At 35.4% G+C, this 18,507-nt stretch overlaps 1 protein-coding gene across 3 annotated transcripts in view; it reads right to left on the minus strand.

Moving 5' to 3' along the window:
* Window positions 1–646: 646 nt before the first annotated feature.
* NELL1 (neural EGFL like 1) overlaps window positions 647–18,507 on the minus strand; it is an 866,104-nt gene continuing 848,243 nt past the window's right edge. For 2 of the 3 annotated variants that reach the window (XM_082342435.1, XM_082342434.1), the window contains 3 exons: window positions 7,540–7,716; window positions 5,021–5,245; window positions 647–3,514 (listed from right to left, as the gene is read on the minus strand). In XM_082342435.1, the coding sequence (XP_082198561.1) occupies window positions 3,464–3,514; window positions 5,021–5,245; window positions 7,540–7,716 (453 nt within the window). In that variant the 3' untranslated portion in view covers window positions 647–3,463. The other variant, XM_082342433.1, reaches the window with a different exon arrangement.

Raw genomic sequence — 18,507 nt, forward strand, 5'->3', positions numbered from 1 at the left:
GAGTAAAAAAAGCTCACTTGAAATTGAAATTTGAAAAAACATTTCAAATCATTACCAGGATGGCAGAGGGAAAACCAGGGTGGATTGGGTGGTAGTTCTAGGTCTATAACAAATTAATTATGAACTCTGGCCAGTCACGTAACATCTGAGTGTTGGTTTCATTTGCAGAAGGGAAGGTGATGGGTTGGTCAGTGGCTTTTAAGCTATGCTCTCTTGAAGTCTGTGAGTTGTGGTGGGATATATGAAGGTATTCCAGTTCTCCAACCCTTGCTCCAAGCAGAGAAATTCTGCTTTTATCTGATTTTTATAGCAAAGCACTGAATAAATTTTATTTTTAAACAGGTCTTATTGCTTAAGAACATTTGAAAGCCACTAGAGTGGGTTGTTTCCACCATCCCATGATAACTTATTGATACTATAAAAGATTATGAATTTAATTTTTTAAATAATTAATGGAAAACCGACCCTATGCAAGGCACTATGCTGGATGCTAGAAAATGAAGATTGTATGTAGTCTAGCCTTTTGCATAATACAAGGAAAATGTACATTAAGTCCATAACAGTAACATTAGTGTAGAACTAGAAAGCTCAGAGGAGGGGAAGCTCTGAGACTAAATAAATAAACAAACATACACCTAGCATATGAATATATATTAAGATATATGCATTATCAGTTGCATATAAATATATATAGATTATAGATATGGTACCTATATATAACATATATGATATATGTGTATATATATTTCATATGCAACCTAGAAGGAAATGAGGCAAAATTTATGTTTAATTGATGTGTCTTGTTAATATATAGGACTTTCATCTCCCTTCATATTCTACTGTCCTGAATCACAGTGCTTTTACACTATTGAAAATCAGAGGGTAGCTACATAATTGCTTATGTATTTATCATTGTTTCTTACCAATGTGTATGTTACACTTGAAGACAATGGTTATGATCTGTAAGGAGATATGTTTGTCAAACACTTTTTTTGTTCATTAAATGCATAGCCATTTCACACTGTAAATCACAGCATGAGACTTAAGCACATTCCATCAGGAGGTTTACCACACTTTTAAAAATAACTTTTCAGTTTCTGGCTGGAGAAGATATTTCAGGGAGTAATTTATTTCAGTATGATCCCCTAATGGATTCAGAGATTGTCAGCACCTTTTAAAGGCCCACATAATGGTGATCTTTAAAGTAAAAAGTATTTTGTTCATCTTTTTATTTCCCCAGCTCAGCACAGTACTTTATGAATAAAGTACTCAATTTTTTAATAAGGAAATGTCATCAATTATTTTATAGGAAGTAAAACCCCGTATAGATAGGAGCTGGCAGTAGTTTAAATTGTGTTACTAAATATCAATAACATTTTGTCATCACGTTAGCACAGATTAAATTTAACTGAAATGAAAAGAAGAAAATACTGAGTCTTATGATTGTAGTTGTGAAACACCAGTATTTTAGGATGAGCCATCAATGCTAATGGCTCTGCAACAAAGTATGAATATGTACAGATTCAATGAAAACTGTTAGATTCTGGAAATTCCTTGGAAAAAATGGAAACACACATTCTAAAATACACACCAATGTTCAGTCATCACTTACACCAGACGTTGGCAAGCGTTTTTGTAGAGGTAAGATGGTGATATTTTTGGTTTTGCGTCTTTGTTGGAACTACTCAGTTCTGCCACTTTCTTCAGCAGTAGAGAATATATAAATGAACGTGCATGGCTGTGTTCCAATGAAATAGGCAGATGTCCGGATTTGACTCAAGGGACCATAGTTTGCCAACTCCTCACTTATACAGCCACAAATGATTCTTATAAATGTCTTTGTTTTTCCACTGAAAACTGACAGGTATTTTTTAATGGAGGTGCCATAAATATTTTCTAAATAATCATTTTCAAAAATCTCTGTTCCAAGATTACACTTAAAGAATTAAAATGGAGACGTGTTCTAATTTACCGTACTATAGCAGTAGTTGTCAAATATAGTTTTAACTGCTATATCATAATTTAGCACATGAAATTGATCTCATGTAGTGAATTGTAGTGAATTTGATCTTCACAAAAATACTGACAAATATCAATAAATAAGTAATCTGAACTTGTAATTTTTAATTATTAATTCTATTAATATTTGGGACTTAAAATATATTTAGCATGACTGACTTAACAACTTAGGTCTTTGTCTTGATTTTGTGAACAAAATTTCATGAACCAACTTGATTCAGAACAATGATGAATTCAGGAGACTTAGGTATTACAAACCACTAAGATGTGGTTCACTTGAAAACTACAACTGTTTTAATTCTCAGCTCAGATATAATGTCATTTGCACATTTTATTCATTTTATGTAACTCAATAACTGCCATCTCTTAAAAATATGGTAGTGGCTCAAATGAAAACATTCACTGTTCTAAAATAACTACTGAGCATACAAACAGCTTTCTTAAAAGCGTATCCTCTACTATATGTGATGTGGCATGATTTAGTAGAAAATATCATTGGACAGGCATCAGGAGACCTGGTTATCAATCCCAATGTGTTATAAATCAACTAGATCTGAACAAATTGGTTGACTGGGATACATTAATTTACTCTAATGTAGGAATAACACCATGCACCTCTCCTATAGTGACAACTTGTATTAAAAAGCATGGAAGTTCCTCGTAAGTAAGTATCAAGTACTATATAAAACCGATGCAAGGATACTTTCTCTTTCAATGCCAGAAAAGTCTGCAAGCGTTGCTGCTTCTAAATTGTGGCTTAAGATTTTGTTTCTTTTGTTTGTAAGACGGAGGAGAAAGTTCCTTTTCAAATAATTATTTATGTTTGTGGTCTTTCCCCTCTTTAACATATCATAATTGCTCTCAGCTTGTGTAAGCTGAACGAGTGGGTATCTAGGTGTGTTCAACAGTTTGAAATGTAAGTAAGAGGCAGTTAGGCTCTACGTACACATATTAATACATTTCACAGGAATCTCAATACTAAGTATTCAGTGGATGGGACAAAAATCACAACAGGCAACTTTATTTGTAGAATTTGATCCAAAAAATCCAGAAAAAATAAACAAAAGGAGCTGGGTCTCTATTATGTTTGTTAGTACACAAAATGAACAAAAAAATACATCAACATTTACCATGAGATCATTTAAATGTGTCTGCAAATCATCTGATAAGGGAAACGTGATTTACAACATGGGAAACTTTTTTTTTTTTTAAACAACCATAGACTTAAATGCACTGCACTGTAGGTCACCTAGACTAGGTTAGCAAGAATGAGCAATGTGGTAGGTCCAAAAGGCAACCCCCAAACACCTTCCTTCAGTGGAAACTTTGGTAATTGTCTGTGGTTAAAAACAAAAAACAAAAAACACCAACTCCTGTTCTTCATCATGTTGGATGGTTATTTTGTCCATTTTTCTCCCACGATGATGAGTCCATTTTAAATACTTCAATTATTATGAAGACACTCCAAATCCACAGAACAGCAGACACTTCCATTCTGTGCATCAAGACACAAGCATTAGCCAGTGAGACATAGAATATAAATCAATATGTAGTGTCCACCTTTATATTCAAAATGACCATCTACGTATTGAGACCAACTCCATGAATGCTATAAAAAAATTACTAGAAAAATGCCAGAGTAGGAGTTGAAAGGAAGGAAGGACTTATGAGACCCTTCAGGGTCCCTCTTGTTGGCTACTGCTGGCAGTGCAACTTCATACACCCCTGTCTGAGCTCAGACCATGTTTGTTTGAGACTCCTCTGTATTTCCAAGTTGTTTGTTTACACAACTTATTCACTGGACTTACTCTAAATGAGATTCTTTCCAAAAATAACCCCCTGAAAGATAAATTGCCATTAATAATACTAGTCAAAAGTACCAAAAGAGCCTGAAAATAACTCCAAAATGGCTTACAGAAAGGTGGGCATATTAGGGGTAAATATAGACTATCTCATGGTGACTGTGAAGGGGATGGTACCTATCAATTTTGGGGACTTCTTCATGAAAAATCAATTACATGTATTAATGTAAATATACCTTTATAATCCTCCTAAATGAATCTCAAACCTAATCTCAGAGAAATAATACTAAATAACATAGGTCTTCACATCTGGTCATTGTGTCTGATGGGGCTGAAGGTACAATGGGACCATGACTCGTTATATGAAGCTTGATGTCCTTTTTGTATTGGGGCTGCATTTTAAGATGGTACTTTTCAGGAAAGAGAAAAGAATCCACATTTAAAAGCATAAAAAGACAAGTTGGGATCCTTCCACTGATGCCTGAAGCTGAGCCAGGGTTTGATAGAATTGAATGGACTAATATTTTTAACATGCTTAATCATGGGAATCTTAAGCAGATGTTTCGGCAGAAATTTGACCCTGCCTAACCCTTGCTTCAAGTTGACTACAGTCATAGCTCTTCATAAGCTTTGAAGGTAGGAAGGGGTCAGTTATTAATTTTAATGACATATGAGGATGCCTCATGGGAACTCCTCCAAAAAGATAGGAAAATAATCACAATGAATTAAATCACACAGCCAGAGCTTCAAGTCCCTGCGTTAGGTACTGTGATAATTAAACAAAGCAAAAAACTTCATAGATTTATAGAACACTTTCTTCTAACATTGGCAGTTTCATGAAAGAGCTTATAAAAATTTCCAGGATGAAAAAAGATTTTTTTTTTTTTACTTTTTAATATGCAGGTCAAAATAGCTTAAATCAGCCATAATTGGGCCTAATGCAATTGTTTAAATCCTGTATCTTAAAAGGCAAAAGAGAGGACTATTTTATTCCATGGTCATCATTTGGAATTTGCCTTAATACACGGTCCAGCTACAATCCATTCAGACAGATTAACCTCTGGTGAGAAGCAAATGCCTGCCTGTGTTTCCACCATGCCCCTTGGAACCTGTGCATTCAGAAACATCAGGAGCGGACCTCCGGCAGGTGTTCTCTGGCAATGGCTCAAGGCCTGGTTGGCCTCAGGACACCCGATTACCTTGCATTTGCAGGTTGTGCAGGGAGATCCAGTCATTGTCCACACTGAGCCGCTAAGCCTAGAGAGGCCATAGCTGTCCAGGCAAGTTTTTCTGATGTCATAGGCGATGTTATCAGCCAGGCAGGGGTCACTGACACAGCGGGGACAACATTCCCCTTCCAAGAGGGTTGTGTACTCACAGCTCAAACTGGGGCAAGTGAGCGGCCAGCAATCTACCTCCCCTTCCTGTGGAGAGAAAGCCAAAATGCTTCATCATTGACCTTATGCACAATCCTGTTGCCAAAGTCCCAGAGGGGGAAATTCTCAGGAATCTCCATCCCTGTCCTCACTGACTGTTGCTACTTTAGCATCATTATGGGTATGATGTGTTTCCTCCTTGAAGAACAAATACAGACATCACCTCCTCCAGGGTGCTTTTGCTGACTGTCTATACTGTAGCCACGGAGAGAGTTCGGTCCCATCTCTGTGTGCCAATGGCAACCCATAATTATTTTTATCGTGAGACTTATCATAATTATCAATACAATTCCAGATTACGTTTTGAGCTTTCAAGCTTTGGGCTTGTTCCTTTATCTCCCTGATGCTTAGCACAGTTCTGGTCAATAAATGCTAAGCAAATGAACAAATAGATGATAAGGTACTGAGCTAGTGTGTAATAAAGAGAAATCTATTTCTCTTAAGGTCAAAGAGGAACTTAAACCACTGTACTATTTCAATAACAACATGCACTGAGTTGCTTATATTGGATTTAAAATTGAGGTTGGGCAATATCAGGAGAACAATTTCATATTGGTTTTGAATGTAATGTCTGTCTAGTGACACATCCCTAATATGTAGTAAGGTGTTACAGTTCAGACAGAACCTCCAAGTATTCCAGAATGTGGCCACTGTGGCTCCACTGAGCTGCACATAGTAGAGACTACTACCTATGTAGCCTCTTCCGTTATCATGGCACTCATTATAATTTATGCAAACGCATGCCTAATTATTCAGTCAGCTTCACAAGACTATGGCCTTTGGTCAGCTTCATGATAGACCATGTCTGTCATGCTCATTGTTATATCATCCAGAGTCTGGCACACGCAAACTATTGATACTTATTAAATATAACCCACTTTATTCTCAAGTCATTATTAAGTTACATTCAGCAGCTTCAGTTCTCCCAGGAAATAATAACCTTAGGGTCTGGGGATGAGAGAGGATACTCTTTTGAAATTCTATGAAAATATCATGTCTAAAATTAATACCAATTTTTCTGAGTGCCTGATGATTGGCTTCTTCAAAGAGAAATGTAATTTTCCAGACTGATATGGAACCTAATTCTATAGTTGTGTTGGGTTTGTCTATTCTTGAATGGGAGATGTAAAAATGGCTATGATTTGAATATATCTGAGTTATACTCCTCAGTATTAGGAGTGATTAAGAAAGATTTGTTTCTATTAAGATTATCTGCACATTCGCCAGGTGACTTTAGAAAATCCAATAGAAACTTACAGCCAAATTTTTCTGAATGCCTGTTTTTATACAGTATCCATAGACTGAATCATGAATTTTAGCAAATGTTAGATTATGGAACACAGCTAACAGTTTCCATTACAAGTTGACTTAGTTATGACTTAGATCCACTGGCTGTAATTACCTCAGAGATGGAACATCATATTCACTATGATAATGTGTCTTAACAGTCTTTGCAACATTAGAAATCTTTGTTTGTGTTATATAATTTTAAACAGAAAGAACCAGGTCCAGAAATTAAGGTTTTTCTCTGGACTTTCTCAAACCTGATTATATCATTAGTATCCCCATATTAAGATACAAAATAACGTTCATTTTTCTACATTAAGGTTTAGCACCGGAAACAAATTTTTCAATCTAGGAAATATGAACAATAGTAACTATTGTGCACTAAGTACCTTCTATGTGTCAAGTACTACACTTGCCTTTCACATAACTCTGATCTTCACAACAGCCCTGCAAAATAGGTGCCCATCCACTTGTGTACACTGAAGGAAAGAATGATCAAGTAAAATGTTAGGACTTGCTCAAGTTAATTACACACATCTTGCATGTGGGAGAACCAGGACTGTCTCTATGACCTAGAATCAATATCAATCCCTGATATTTCTACTATGTTCTGCTATCTCTGATATTGAAACCTTTAATGGTAATGTCCCAAGAAATGAAAGATTTGGCTCTGTAAGAACTACAAGTCCCCATCAAGGCTTTGAAAGCTTTCTATCATGTGGGGAATTTTATTGATCTGGAGTGGCTAAAAAGTAGCAACTGTAAACTAACTTGGACCAAATCTGTGCTATAAATGTCCTTTCTGTCTTACATGGTGTTTTAAATAGTAGAATATGAATGTCTTCTGGAAGAACATATACCCTGTAATTAGCCACAGGACCCACAACTCCCTGCACAGTATCACAAATCGCAGGAAACTAAAGCCCACAGGCAACTGAGCTTGTAAACCCCTCCAGAATATAAAGGATAACACACTCTAAAGGAAGCCAACATACCAGACACCGGCACTGCTGGCAGCTGTGAGTCCAGTTGTCTCCACTACGATAGAGCTTGTGTCCATTTTGATCTAAACATTGACTTGTGACCCTGGTGTCACACTCTGGGCAACAGAAAAGGTCAACGCTTGGATTCTGGCAATCACAAGCTGTCCGCCGGCAGAATATCTTTCCATCCTGTTTAGAAATGAGGTTAAGGAGGTTTCATCATTAGGGAAACGATAAGCTGCCCTATGGAAACCAAATCTTATAAACACTACAGAGCACATAGGAAAGATTTCTAGTCAAAGTGCTCCCCTGGCCACCTCCCATTTTGCTCGAAACAGATGCACACATGTATACTCACATACACACACCCTGCCTTTCCCTGACCTTGCTTGCAGGGCAGCCCAAGTAAACATGGAGACATTTCTAAGTTGCAAACAGAAGTCAATATGTTCTTTGAAACTTTTCTTCTAAATGTTTCTTAAAAATCATATTTCTAAGTAACATTATAACTAAGCAGCTAAAAATGCATAAATAATCAAGCACTCATTTGAGTGGAAAATCATGCTGCTGTACTTTTCCCAGTTCACAATGAACAACCTAATACATTCAAATGCATTCATCTAATTTTATCTCTGGCTCAACTCTGGGAGGAAGTCTGACTATACCCTTTTTACAGAAGAATTAACTGAGGCCCAGAGAGGCTAAAAGACTTATTTAGTAACACAGAGGTAGCAATTCTCTAAGCACCACCACCAGATATTCTGGTTTCGAAATAATTTTTCTTCTACAAGATAGCTTTTAGGTTGTTTATTACAAGGAGCTACAATAAGGTGTCACTTCCCACCTTGAGGCAGTTCCCCAAATTATAGGCAGAGTACAATTTCTGGAATAATGGCCTTGAACACTCAGAAGGGATTGAAGGTCAACAGCACTCAAACATTAAGACAGAACGTTTTGCAGTGTTTCTCATTTATATGTCTGTTGCTCACAGTAACTTCTCATCTCAGACAATGAAGAGCTAAAAATTTAAGGTGAGACATATGGCCACCTTTTATGGTTATAACTGCTTTGCCGAATATTTACAAAACCAGAGAATCTCAGGGCCAGAATACATCTTAGAGGACACATAACCAAACTTTCTGACCTATACTTGATTAGTCTAGAGCAACCATATTCAAAAGTCATCAAGCCTGTGCTGAAAGCTCTCCAGTCTTGAAGAACTCACCATTATGGAAGGTATTCTAATTATGCAACTCTGTACCTTTCAGAATGTTAAAAATTGTACTTTTTCTTGCCCATCTTCATTGATCCTTGTTTATACCCTTGGTAATCATAGAACTCCCCATCCCTTCTATCACATTTTTACTCTTCATTCTTAGAAGAGAGCTCTTATGTCTCCTCTGAATCATCTCATCTCTAGATTAAACCTCTAATTTTTTGACCACTTCCAATAGTTTTGAATCTTTTCACTGTTGTTGTCACTTTCTTTTTTAAATTTGTTTTTATTTTTAAATATTTTATTTTTTAATATTTTTATTGAAATATACTGGATTTGCAAAGTTGTATTATTTTTAGCTGTACAGCTAAGTGATTGTTATGCATACATGTAGGTATATATTTGTTTTTTTATTTTACATTTTCTTCCATTATAGGTTATCACAAGATATTGAGTATAGTTCCCTGTGCTATACAGTTGGTCCTTCTTGATTATCTATTTTATATATAGTAATGTGTATATTTTAATCCCTAACTCCTACTTCATCCCCCCATTTCCCCTTTTGTAACCATAAATTGGTTTTCTATGTCTGTGGGTCTATTTCTGTTTTGTAAATAAGTTGATTTTATCATTTTTTAGATTCCATACATAAGTGATATCATATCTTTCTCTGTCTCACTTACTTCACTTAGTATGATAATCTCTAGGTCCATCTATGTTGCTGCAAATGGCATTATCTCATTCATTTTTTATGGCTGAGTAATATCGCATTGTATATATGTACCACATCTTTATCCATTCCTCCATTGATGGACGTTTAGGTTGCTTCCATGTCTTGGCTATTGTAAATAGTGCTGCGATGAATACTGGGGTGCATGTAACTTTATGAAGTATGGCTTTCTCCAGATATATGCCCAGGAGTGGGATTGCTGGATCGTATGGTAGTTCCATTTTTAGTTTTGTAAGGAACCTTCATAGTGTTCTCCATGGTGGTTGTACCAAGTTACATTCCCACCAACAGTGTAGGAGGGTTCCCCTTTCTCCACACACTCTCTAGCATTTATTGTTTGTAGACTTTTTGATGATGGCCATTCTGACCAGTGTGTGGTGATACCTCATTGTAGATTTGATTTGCATTTCTCTGATAATTAGTGATGTTGAGCATCTTTTCATGGCTTTTTGGCCATCTGTATGTCTTCTTTGGAGAAATGTCCATTTAGCTCTTTTGCCTATTTTTTGATTGGGTTGTTGTTTGTTTTTCTCATAGAGCTGCATGAGCTGTTTTTATATTTTGGAGATAAATCCCTTGTCGGTCACCTTGTTTGCAAATAATTTCTCCCATTCTGTGGGTTGTCTTTTCATCTTGTTTATGGTTTCCTTTGCTGTGCAAAAGCTTTTAAGTTTAACTAGGTACCATTTGTTTATTTTTGTTTTTATTTTCATTACTCTAGGAGGTAGATCCTAAAAGATATTGTTGCAATTTATGTCAGAGACTGTTCTGCCTATATTTCCCTCTAAGAGTTTTATAGTGTCCGGCTTTACACTTAGGTCTTTAATACATTTTGAGTTTATTTTTGTGAAAGGTATGAGACAATGTTCTAATTTCATTCTTTTACATGTAGCTGTCCAGTTTTCCCAGCACCACTTATTGTAGAGACTGTCTTTTCTCCATTGTATATTCTTGCCTCCTTTATTGTAGATTAACTGACCATCGGTGCATAGGTTTATTTCTGGACTTCCTATACTGTTTCATTAATCTATATTTCTCTTTTTGTGCCACTACCATACTGTTTTGATTACTGTAGCTTTGTAGTATAGTCTGAAGTCAGGGAGCCTGATTTCCTCCAGCTCTGTTTTTCTTAGGATTGCTTTGGCTATTCAGGGTCTTTTTGTGTTTTCATACAAATTTTAAAAGTTTTTGTTCTAGTTCTGTGAAAAATGCCATTGGTAATTTGATAGGGATTGCACTGAATCTGTAGATCACCTTGGGTAGTATAGTCATTTTCACAATATTGATTCTTCCAATCCAAGAACATGGTATATCTTTTCATCTGTTTGTGTCACTTTCTATTTCTTTCATCAGCATCTTATAGTTTTCAGAGTACAAGTCTTTTGCCTCCTTAGGTAGGTTTATTCCTAGGTAGTTAATACTTTTAGATGCAATGGTAAATGGAATTGTTTCCTTAATTTGTCTTTCTGAACTTCTGTTGTTAGTATATAGAAATACAAGAGATTTCTGTGTATTAATTTTCTATTCTGCAACTTTACCAAATTCAAAGATGAGCTCTAGTGGTTTACATAGAATTCACTGATGAGCTCTAGTGGTTTACATAGAATTTTCTATGTATAGTATGATGTCATCTGCAAACAATGACAGTTTTACATCTTTTCAATTTTGGATTTTTCTCTCTCTTTTTCATCTCTAATTGCATGGCTAGGACTTCCAAAACTATGTTGAATAAAAATGGTGAGAGTGGGCATCCTTGTCTTGTTCCTGATTTTAGAGGAAATACTTTCGGCTTTTCACCATTGAGAATGATGTCAGCTGTGGGTTTGTCATATATGGCCTTTATTATGTTGAGGAAAGTTCCCTCTATGACCACTTTCTGGAGAGTTTTTTTTTTTTTATCATAAATAGTATTAAATTTTGTCAAAAGCGTTTTCTGCATCTATTGAGATGATCATATGGTTTTTTTTCTTCAGTTTGTTGATGTGGTGTATCACACTGATTGATTTGTAGATATTGAAGAATCCTTGCATCCCTGGGATAAATACCACTTGATCATGGTGTATGACCCTCTTAATGTATTGTTGGATTCGGCTGGCTAGTACTTTGTTGAGTATTTTTGCATTTATGTTCATCAGTGATATTGGCCTGTAATTTTCCTTTTTGTGGTATCTTTGTCTGGTTTTGGTATCAGAGTGATAGGGGTCTCATAGAATGAGCTTGGGGGTATTCCTTCCTCTGCAAATTTATGGTAGAGTTTCAGAAGGACAGGTGTTAATTCTTCCCTAAATGTTTGATAGAATTTGTATTCTTCCCTAAATGTTTGATAGAATTTGTCTGTGAATACATCTGGTCCTGGACTTTTGTTTGTTGGGAATTCTTTAATCACAGTTTCAAGTTCAGTGCTTGTGGTTGGTCTGTTCATATTTTCTATCTCTTCTCGGTTCACACTTGGGAGATTGTACCTTTCTAAGAATTTGTCCATTTCTTCCAGGTTGTCCATTTATTGGCATATAGTTGCTTGTGGAGTCTCTTATGATCATTTGTATTTCTGTGGTGTCAGTTTTAACTTCTCCTTTTTCATTTCTAATTCTATTGATTTGAGCCCTTTCCCTTTTTTCTTGATGAGTCTGGCTAAAGGTTTATCAATTTTGTTTATCTTTCAAAGAGCCAGCTTTTAGTTTCATTGATCTTTTCCATTGTTTTCTTCACCTCTATTTCATTTATTTCTGCTCTGATCTTATGATTTCTTTGCTTCTACTAACTTTCACTTTCGTTTGTTCTTCTTTCTGTACTTGCTTTAGGTGTAAGGTTAGGTTGTTTGAGATTTTTCTTGTTTCCTGAGGTAAGATTGTGTTGCTATAAACTTCCCTCTTAGATCTATTTTTGCTGCATCCTATAGGTTTTGGATCGTCGTGTTTTCATTGTCATTTTTCTCTAGGTATTTTTTGATTTCCTCTTTGATTTCTTCAGTGATCCATTGGTTGCTTCGTAACGTATTTTTTAGCCTCCATGTGTTTGTGCTTTTTACAGTATTTTTCCTGTATTTGATTTCTAATCTCATGGCATCATGGTTAGAAAAGATGCTTCATATGATGCCAATTTTCTTAAATTTTACCGAGGCTTAATTTGTGGCCCAAGATGTGATCTAACCTGGAGAACGTTCCATGTGCACTTGAGAGGAAAGTGTATTCTTCTGCTTTCAGATGGAATGTTCTATAAATTAAGTCCATCTGGTCTAATGTGTCATTTACGGCCTGTGTTCCCTTATTGATTTTCTGTCTGGATGACCTGTCCATTGATGCAAGTGGGATGTTAAAGTCCCTCACTATTATTGTGTTACTGTCAATTATCCATTTATGTCTGTAAACATTTGCCTTATGTATATTGAGGTGCTCCTATGTTGGGTGCACATATATTCACAATTGTTTTATCTTCTTCTTGGATTGATCCCTTGGTCAATTATGTAGTATCCTTCTTTGTCTCTTGTAACAGTCCTTATTTTACAGTCTATTTTGTCTGATATGAGTATTGCTACTCCAGCTTTCTTTTGATTTCCATTTGCATGGAATACCTTTTTCCATCCCTTCATTCACTGCCACCTTCTTCAGCAGTTTTGAGTAATTCCAATAATTGTTATCATCATCTACCATCAATTTAACATTTATTTCATGTCATACATTGTGCCAACTCTTTTATTTGCATTGTCACATTTAATACTGATTATTCAGTGGAATAGAAATTTTTATCTCCATTTCTCAAATGAGGTAGCTGAATTAGAGAGCTGAATATAATTCCTCAGTAATGGTCTGACCAACACATAATGAAGTGAGACTCATGGTCACCTTGTTTTAAGTACTGTACTTTTATAAATGCAGCCTGATTTCAATATTTACTTCCTTACTTACTTTGGTTATGTCATAGTGTTGACCTCTATGAGGTTAATGAAGACTAAAAACCTCATTAAGCCCTACTGTGTCTTGTGTGGTTAGTTGTTTGGAAGTGTAAAACTTGGTGTTTATCCATATTGTATTTCACCTTGTTAGATCCATTTCATTTCTCTGGCCTGTCACAATGTTTTCTAAATGCTGTGTCTGTCATTCATCTTAGTTTGTCCTCCTTCAGTTTAGTGACATCTGCAAACTTGATGGGCCTGCCCTTAGGGTCTTCATCTACTTTATGGATAACAATGTTGAATAGGACAGGGCTTGCTGAGATATGTTTACTACCAGCTAAAGTGGAAATCTTTAAATGCTTTACATTCTTTATGGAGACATGCTGGCTACATACGTAATGAAGTAACAGGTTAAAAAATGCTTTACCTCAAATGGTGTGCATCAGCTCTATTACTAGGAGAAATGACAAGAAATCAGTGTTCAAAATATTAGGGGATGAAAGATTATATGTATATACATGCATACACATACATACATATGCATATGTACATATATGTATACAAACATACGTATGTTTGCACATATTTATAGAGAGAGCAAGCAAGAGACTCTAGTTAAGCAGATGAACTGCGTCAGGGAATTCAGCTAGTCTGGACAAAGGAGTGTCCAGGTCCTAGGAATTTTTCAACAATAGACCTTCAGCTTATAGCTCATATACCATGATTTTAACTCACTAATATATTTGGCTTATATAACCATACCCCAAATGACTCCCCTATGGATTTAACAGAAGCTTAGAAAAATGATAGCTATGACATGAAAACATTTGGTCAGCTCAGCTGACCACAATATTACTCTCCCCAAGTATAGAAGGACCAGGTCTTAGGAACCCACATGGCTATTCATGAATAACATCAAAACACAGGGATAGATTCTTCTGGAAGCAGGTACTGTTCAACAGGCAATGAAACCCAATCAGAATGTAAAGTTTCTCTGTGTGTGCTGTTCAAAAGAATGAATAAGAATAAGTGAATAGCCACCAGGGTTAGTTCAAAATAATTTCACATCTCATCAATTATGTGAGAATGCCAAATAGGCCCCTCTTAGACTTTAACAGGCTTCAGAACAATAGCCATGTTCACACTGGCTTTTGAATTACAGGTTAACTGTCAAGAAAATTATTTTCCACTTTTACTGGGAAATAATTGTCATACATCATTGTATAAGTTTAAGGAGTTGCAGCAGAGTGGTGTTTGACTTGCATATATTGTGAAAGGATTACCACAATTGCTTCAGCTAACATCCATTTCCTTATATAGATAAGAAAAAAGTAAAAACAAAAAGAGGTGAAAAAGTTCTCCTTTGATGTTAACTATTAGGATTTACTCTCTTAATAACTTCCCTATATATTAGACAGCAGTGTTAGCTCTAGTTGTCATGCTGTACATTACATCCCTAGTGCTTACTTGTCTTACAGAAGTTTGTACCTTTTGACCACCTTCTTTCAATCCCCCACCCACCCTCTACTTCTACAAGTCTGATCTCTTTTTCTATGTTTTTGCTTGTTTGTTTGTTTGTTGGGCTTTTTTGATCCCACCTCTAACTGAAATCATACAGTATTTGTCTTTCTCTGTCTGATTTATTTTACTTACCATAATGCCATTAAGGTCCATCCATGTTGTTGCAAATGGTAGGATTTCCTCATTTTTTTTCTGGCTGAATAATATTGTATTGTAAATATATACCACAACTTCTTCATCCACTCATCCATCTATGAACACTTAGGTTGTTTCTGTGTCTTAGCTATTGTAAATAATGCTGCTATGAACATGTGGGTGTAGATATCATTTTGGGTTAGTGTTTTCATTTCCTTTGGATATATTCCCAGTAGTAAAACTGCTGGATCATAGGGTAATTTTATTACGTTTTTTTTTTAGGATCCTCCATAATGTTTTCCACAGTGGTCATACGAATTTTCAATCCCACTAACGGTGCACAAGGGTTCCCTTTCCTCCACATTCAAGCCAGTATTTGTTATCTCTTGTCTGTTTGATGATGGCCATTTGAACAGGCATGAGGTGATACCTCTTTGTGGTTTTAATGTGCATTTTCTTAATGACTAGTGATGCTGAGCATATTTTGATGTACCTGTGGCTTTTCATGTATCTTCTGAGAAATGTCTATGCAGGTCCTTAATGCATATTTAGTTGTGTTATTTGTTTTTATGCTATTGAGTTGTATGAGTTCTTTATATATCTTAACCCCTTGTCAGATAGATGGTTTGCAAATATTTTTCCCATTCCATAGGTTGTATTTTCATTTTGAGGATGGTTTCTTTTGCTGTCCAGAAGTTTTTAGCTTGATGTAGTCCAAATTGTTTATTTTTAAAATTTTGTTGCTTGTGCTTTAGGTGTCATATAAAAAAATCATTACCATGACAAGGAGCTTTATTCCTATTTTTTCTTCTAAGTGTTTCATGGTTTAAGGTCTTACATTTAAATCTTTAATCCATTTTGAATTTTTGTGAATGGTGTAAAATAGTGGTGCAGTTTTATTTTTACATATGATTGTTCAATTATCCCTGCAGCATTCATTGAAGAGATGTTTTTTTTTTCTCCATTGAGTATTCTTGGCTCCCTTGTCAAGTATTAGTTGACCATATGTGCTTGGTTTTATTTCTGAGCTCTTGATCCTGTTCCATTGGTTCATTTGTCTGTTTTTATGCTCGTGTAATACTCTTTTGATGATGATAGCTTAATAGTATAGCTTGAAATGAGAAAGTGTGATGCCAACCGCTTTGCTCTTCTTTCTCAGTATTTCTTTGTTATTTGGATCTTCTGAGGTTCCATATAAATTTTAGGAGTATTTTTTCCACTTTTGTAAAAACTGCCATTGAAATCTTGATAGGGATTGCATTAAATCTACAGATGTCTTTTGGTAGTATTGACATTTTAAAAATATTAATTCTTCCAATTCATGAATATGGGATATGTTTCCATTTATTAGTATCTTATTTAATTTCTTTCATCAGTGTCTTGTAGATTTCAGAGTAGAGATCTTTCACCACCTTAGGTAAATTCATTCCTAAGTATTTTATTGTTTTTGATGCTATTGTAAATGGGATCAATATCTTTCTTTTTCAGAAAATTCATTGTTAGTATATAGAAACATGACTGATTTTTGTATGTTAATTTTGTATCTTGCAAATTTACTGAATTTTTTTATTAGATCTAATAGATTTTGGTTGAGTCTTAGGATTTTCTCTATACAAAATCATGTCATCTGCAAATAGAGACAATTGTACTCCTCCCTTTCCAGTTCTGATACCTATTATTGCTTTTTTACCCTGACTTCTCTAGCTAGAACTTCTAGCACCATGTTGATAGGAAGGGTGAGAGTGAGCACCCTTGTCTTGTTGCTGATCTTAGAGGAAAAGCTTTCAACATTTTAACATCAAGTATGATGTTAGCTGGGGGCTTATGTCATATATGGCCTTTATTATGTTGAGGCATGTTCCTTCCATGTCTAATTTGCTAAGAGTTTTTATTATGAAGAAGAGATGTTGAATTTTGTCAGAAGCTTTTCTGCATCTATTGAGATGTTCATATGGGTCTTTAATTATATTAAGGTGATGTATCACATTGATTGATTTGCCTATGTTGAGCCATCCTGGTATCCAAGGGATAATCCCACGTGGTTATGGTGAATGATTCCTTTAATGTGCTGCCAAATTTGGTTTGCTAGTATTTTACTGAGAATTTTTGCATATATACACATCAGGGATATTGGCCTATAGTTTTCTTTTCTACTAGGGTCCTGTCCTGGTTTTGTTAAAAGGAAAATGCTGGCCTTGTAAAAAGATTTAGGCAGTGTTCCCTCTTCTTCAATTTTTTGGGGGAAGAGTTTGAGAAGGATGGGTGTTAATTATTCTTTCCTTATTTCATTCCTTCCTTCCTTCATTCTTTCTCTATTTTAATTGAATCATAGTTGATTTACATTTTATTAATTTCAGGTGTACAATAGATTCAATATTTTTATAGATTATACTCCATGAAAGACATTATAAAATACTGGCTATATTCCCTTTGTTGTACAATATATCCTTGTATCTTATTTATTTTACAAATAGTAGTTTTTAACTCTTAACCCCTTACCCCTATCTTGCCCTTCCCATCATCTTGCCCCTCCCCTCTTCCTTCTTCCTACTGGTAACCACTGGTTTGTTGTCTATATCTGAGTCTTTCTGTTGTTGTTGTTGTTATAATCATTCATTTGCTTTATTTTTTAGATTCCACATATGTTATAACATACCATCTTTCTCTGACTTATTGCACTAAGCATAATGCCCTCTAGGTCCATCCATGTTGTTACAAATGGCAAAATTTCATTCTTTTTTATGGCTGAGCAATATTCCATTGTATGTGTGCTTGTGTGTATATGTATGTGTGTGTCTGTATATACCACATTTTCTTTATCCATTCATTTGTTGATGGAAACTTAGGTTGCTTCCATATCTTGGCTAGTGTAAGTAACGCTGCTGTGAACCTTGGGGTGCATGTATCTTTTCAAATTAGTGTTTTCATTTTCTTTAGATATATACCCAGGAGTGGAATTGCTGGTCATATGGTAGTTATATTTTTCGTTTTTTGAGGCCCCTCCACACAGTTTTCCACAGTGGCTGCACCAATTTACATTCCCACCAACAGTGTACTAGGTTTTCCCTTTCCTCCACATCCTCACCAACATGTTATTTGTGGTCTATTTGATGATACTCATCCTGACAGGTGTGAGGTAATATCTCCTTGTGGTTTTGATTTGCATTTCTCTGATTAGAGATATTGAGTATCTTTTCATGTGCCTGTTGGCCATCTGTACGTCTTCTTTGAAAAAATGTCTGTTCAGGTCCTCTGATGTTTTTTAATTGGGTTGTTTGTTTTTCTGATATTGAGTTGTATGAGCAGTTTATATATTTTGGATATTAACCCATCATCAGGTATATAATTTGCAAATATATCTCCCATTCTGTAGGCAGTCTTTTCTTTTTGTTGATGGTTTTCTTTGCTGTACAAAAGATTTTAATTTTAATTAGGTACGATTTGTTTGTTGGTTTTTGTTGTTGTTGTTGTTTGTTTGTTTGTTTT

Source organism: Balaenoptera borealis, assembly GCF_965194805.1.
Source record: "Balaenoptera borealis genome assembly, chromosome: 11".
Lineage (NCBI taxonomy): Eukaryota > Metazoa > Chordata > Mammalia > Artiodactyla > Balaenopteridae > Balaenoptera > Balaenoptera borealis.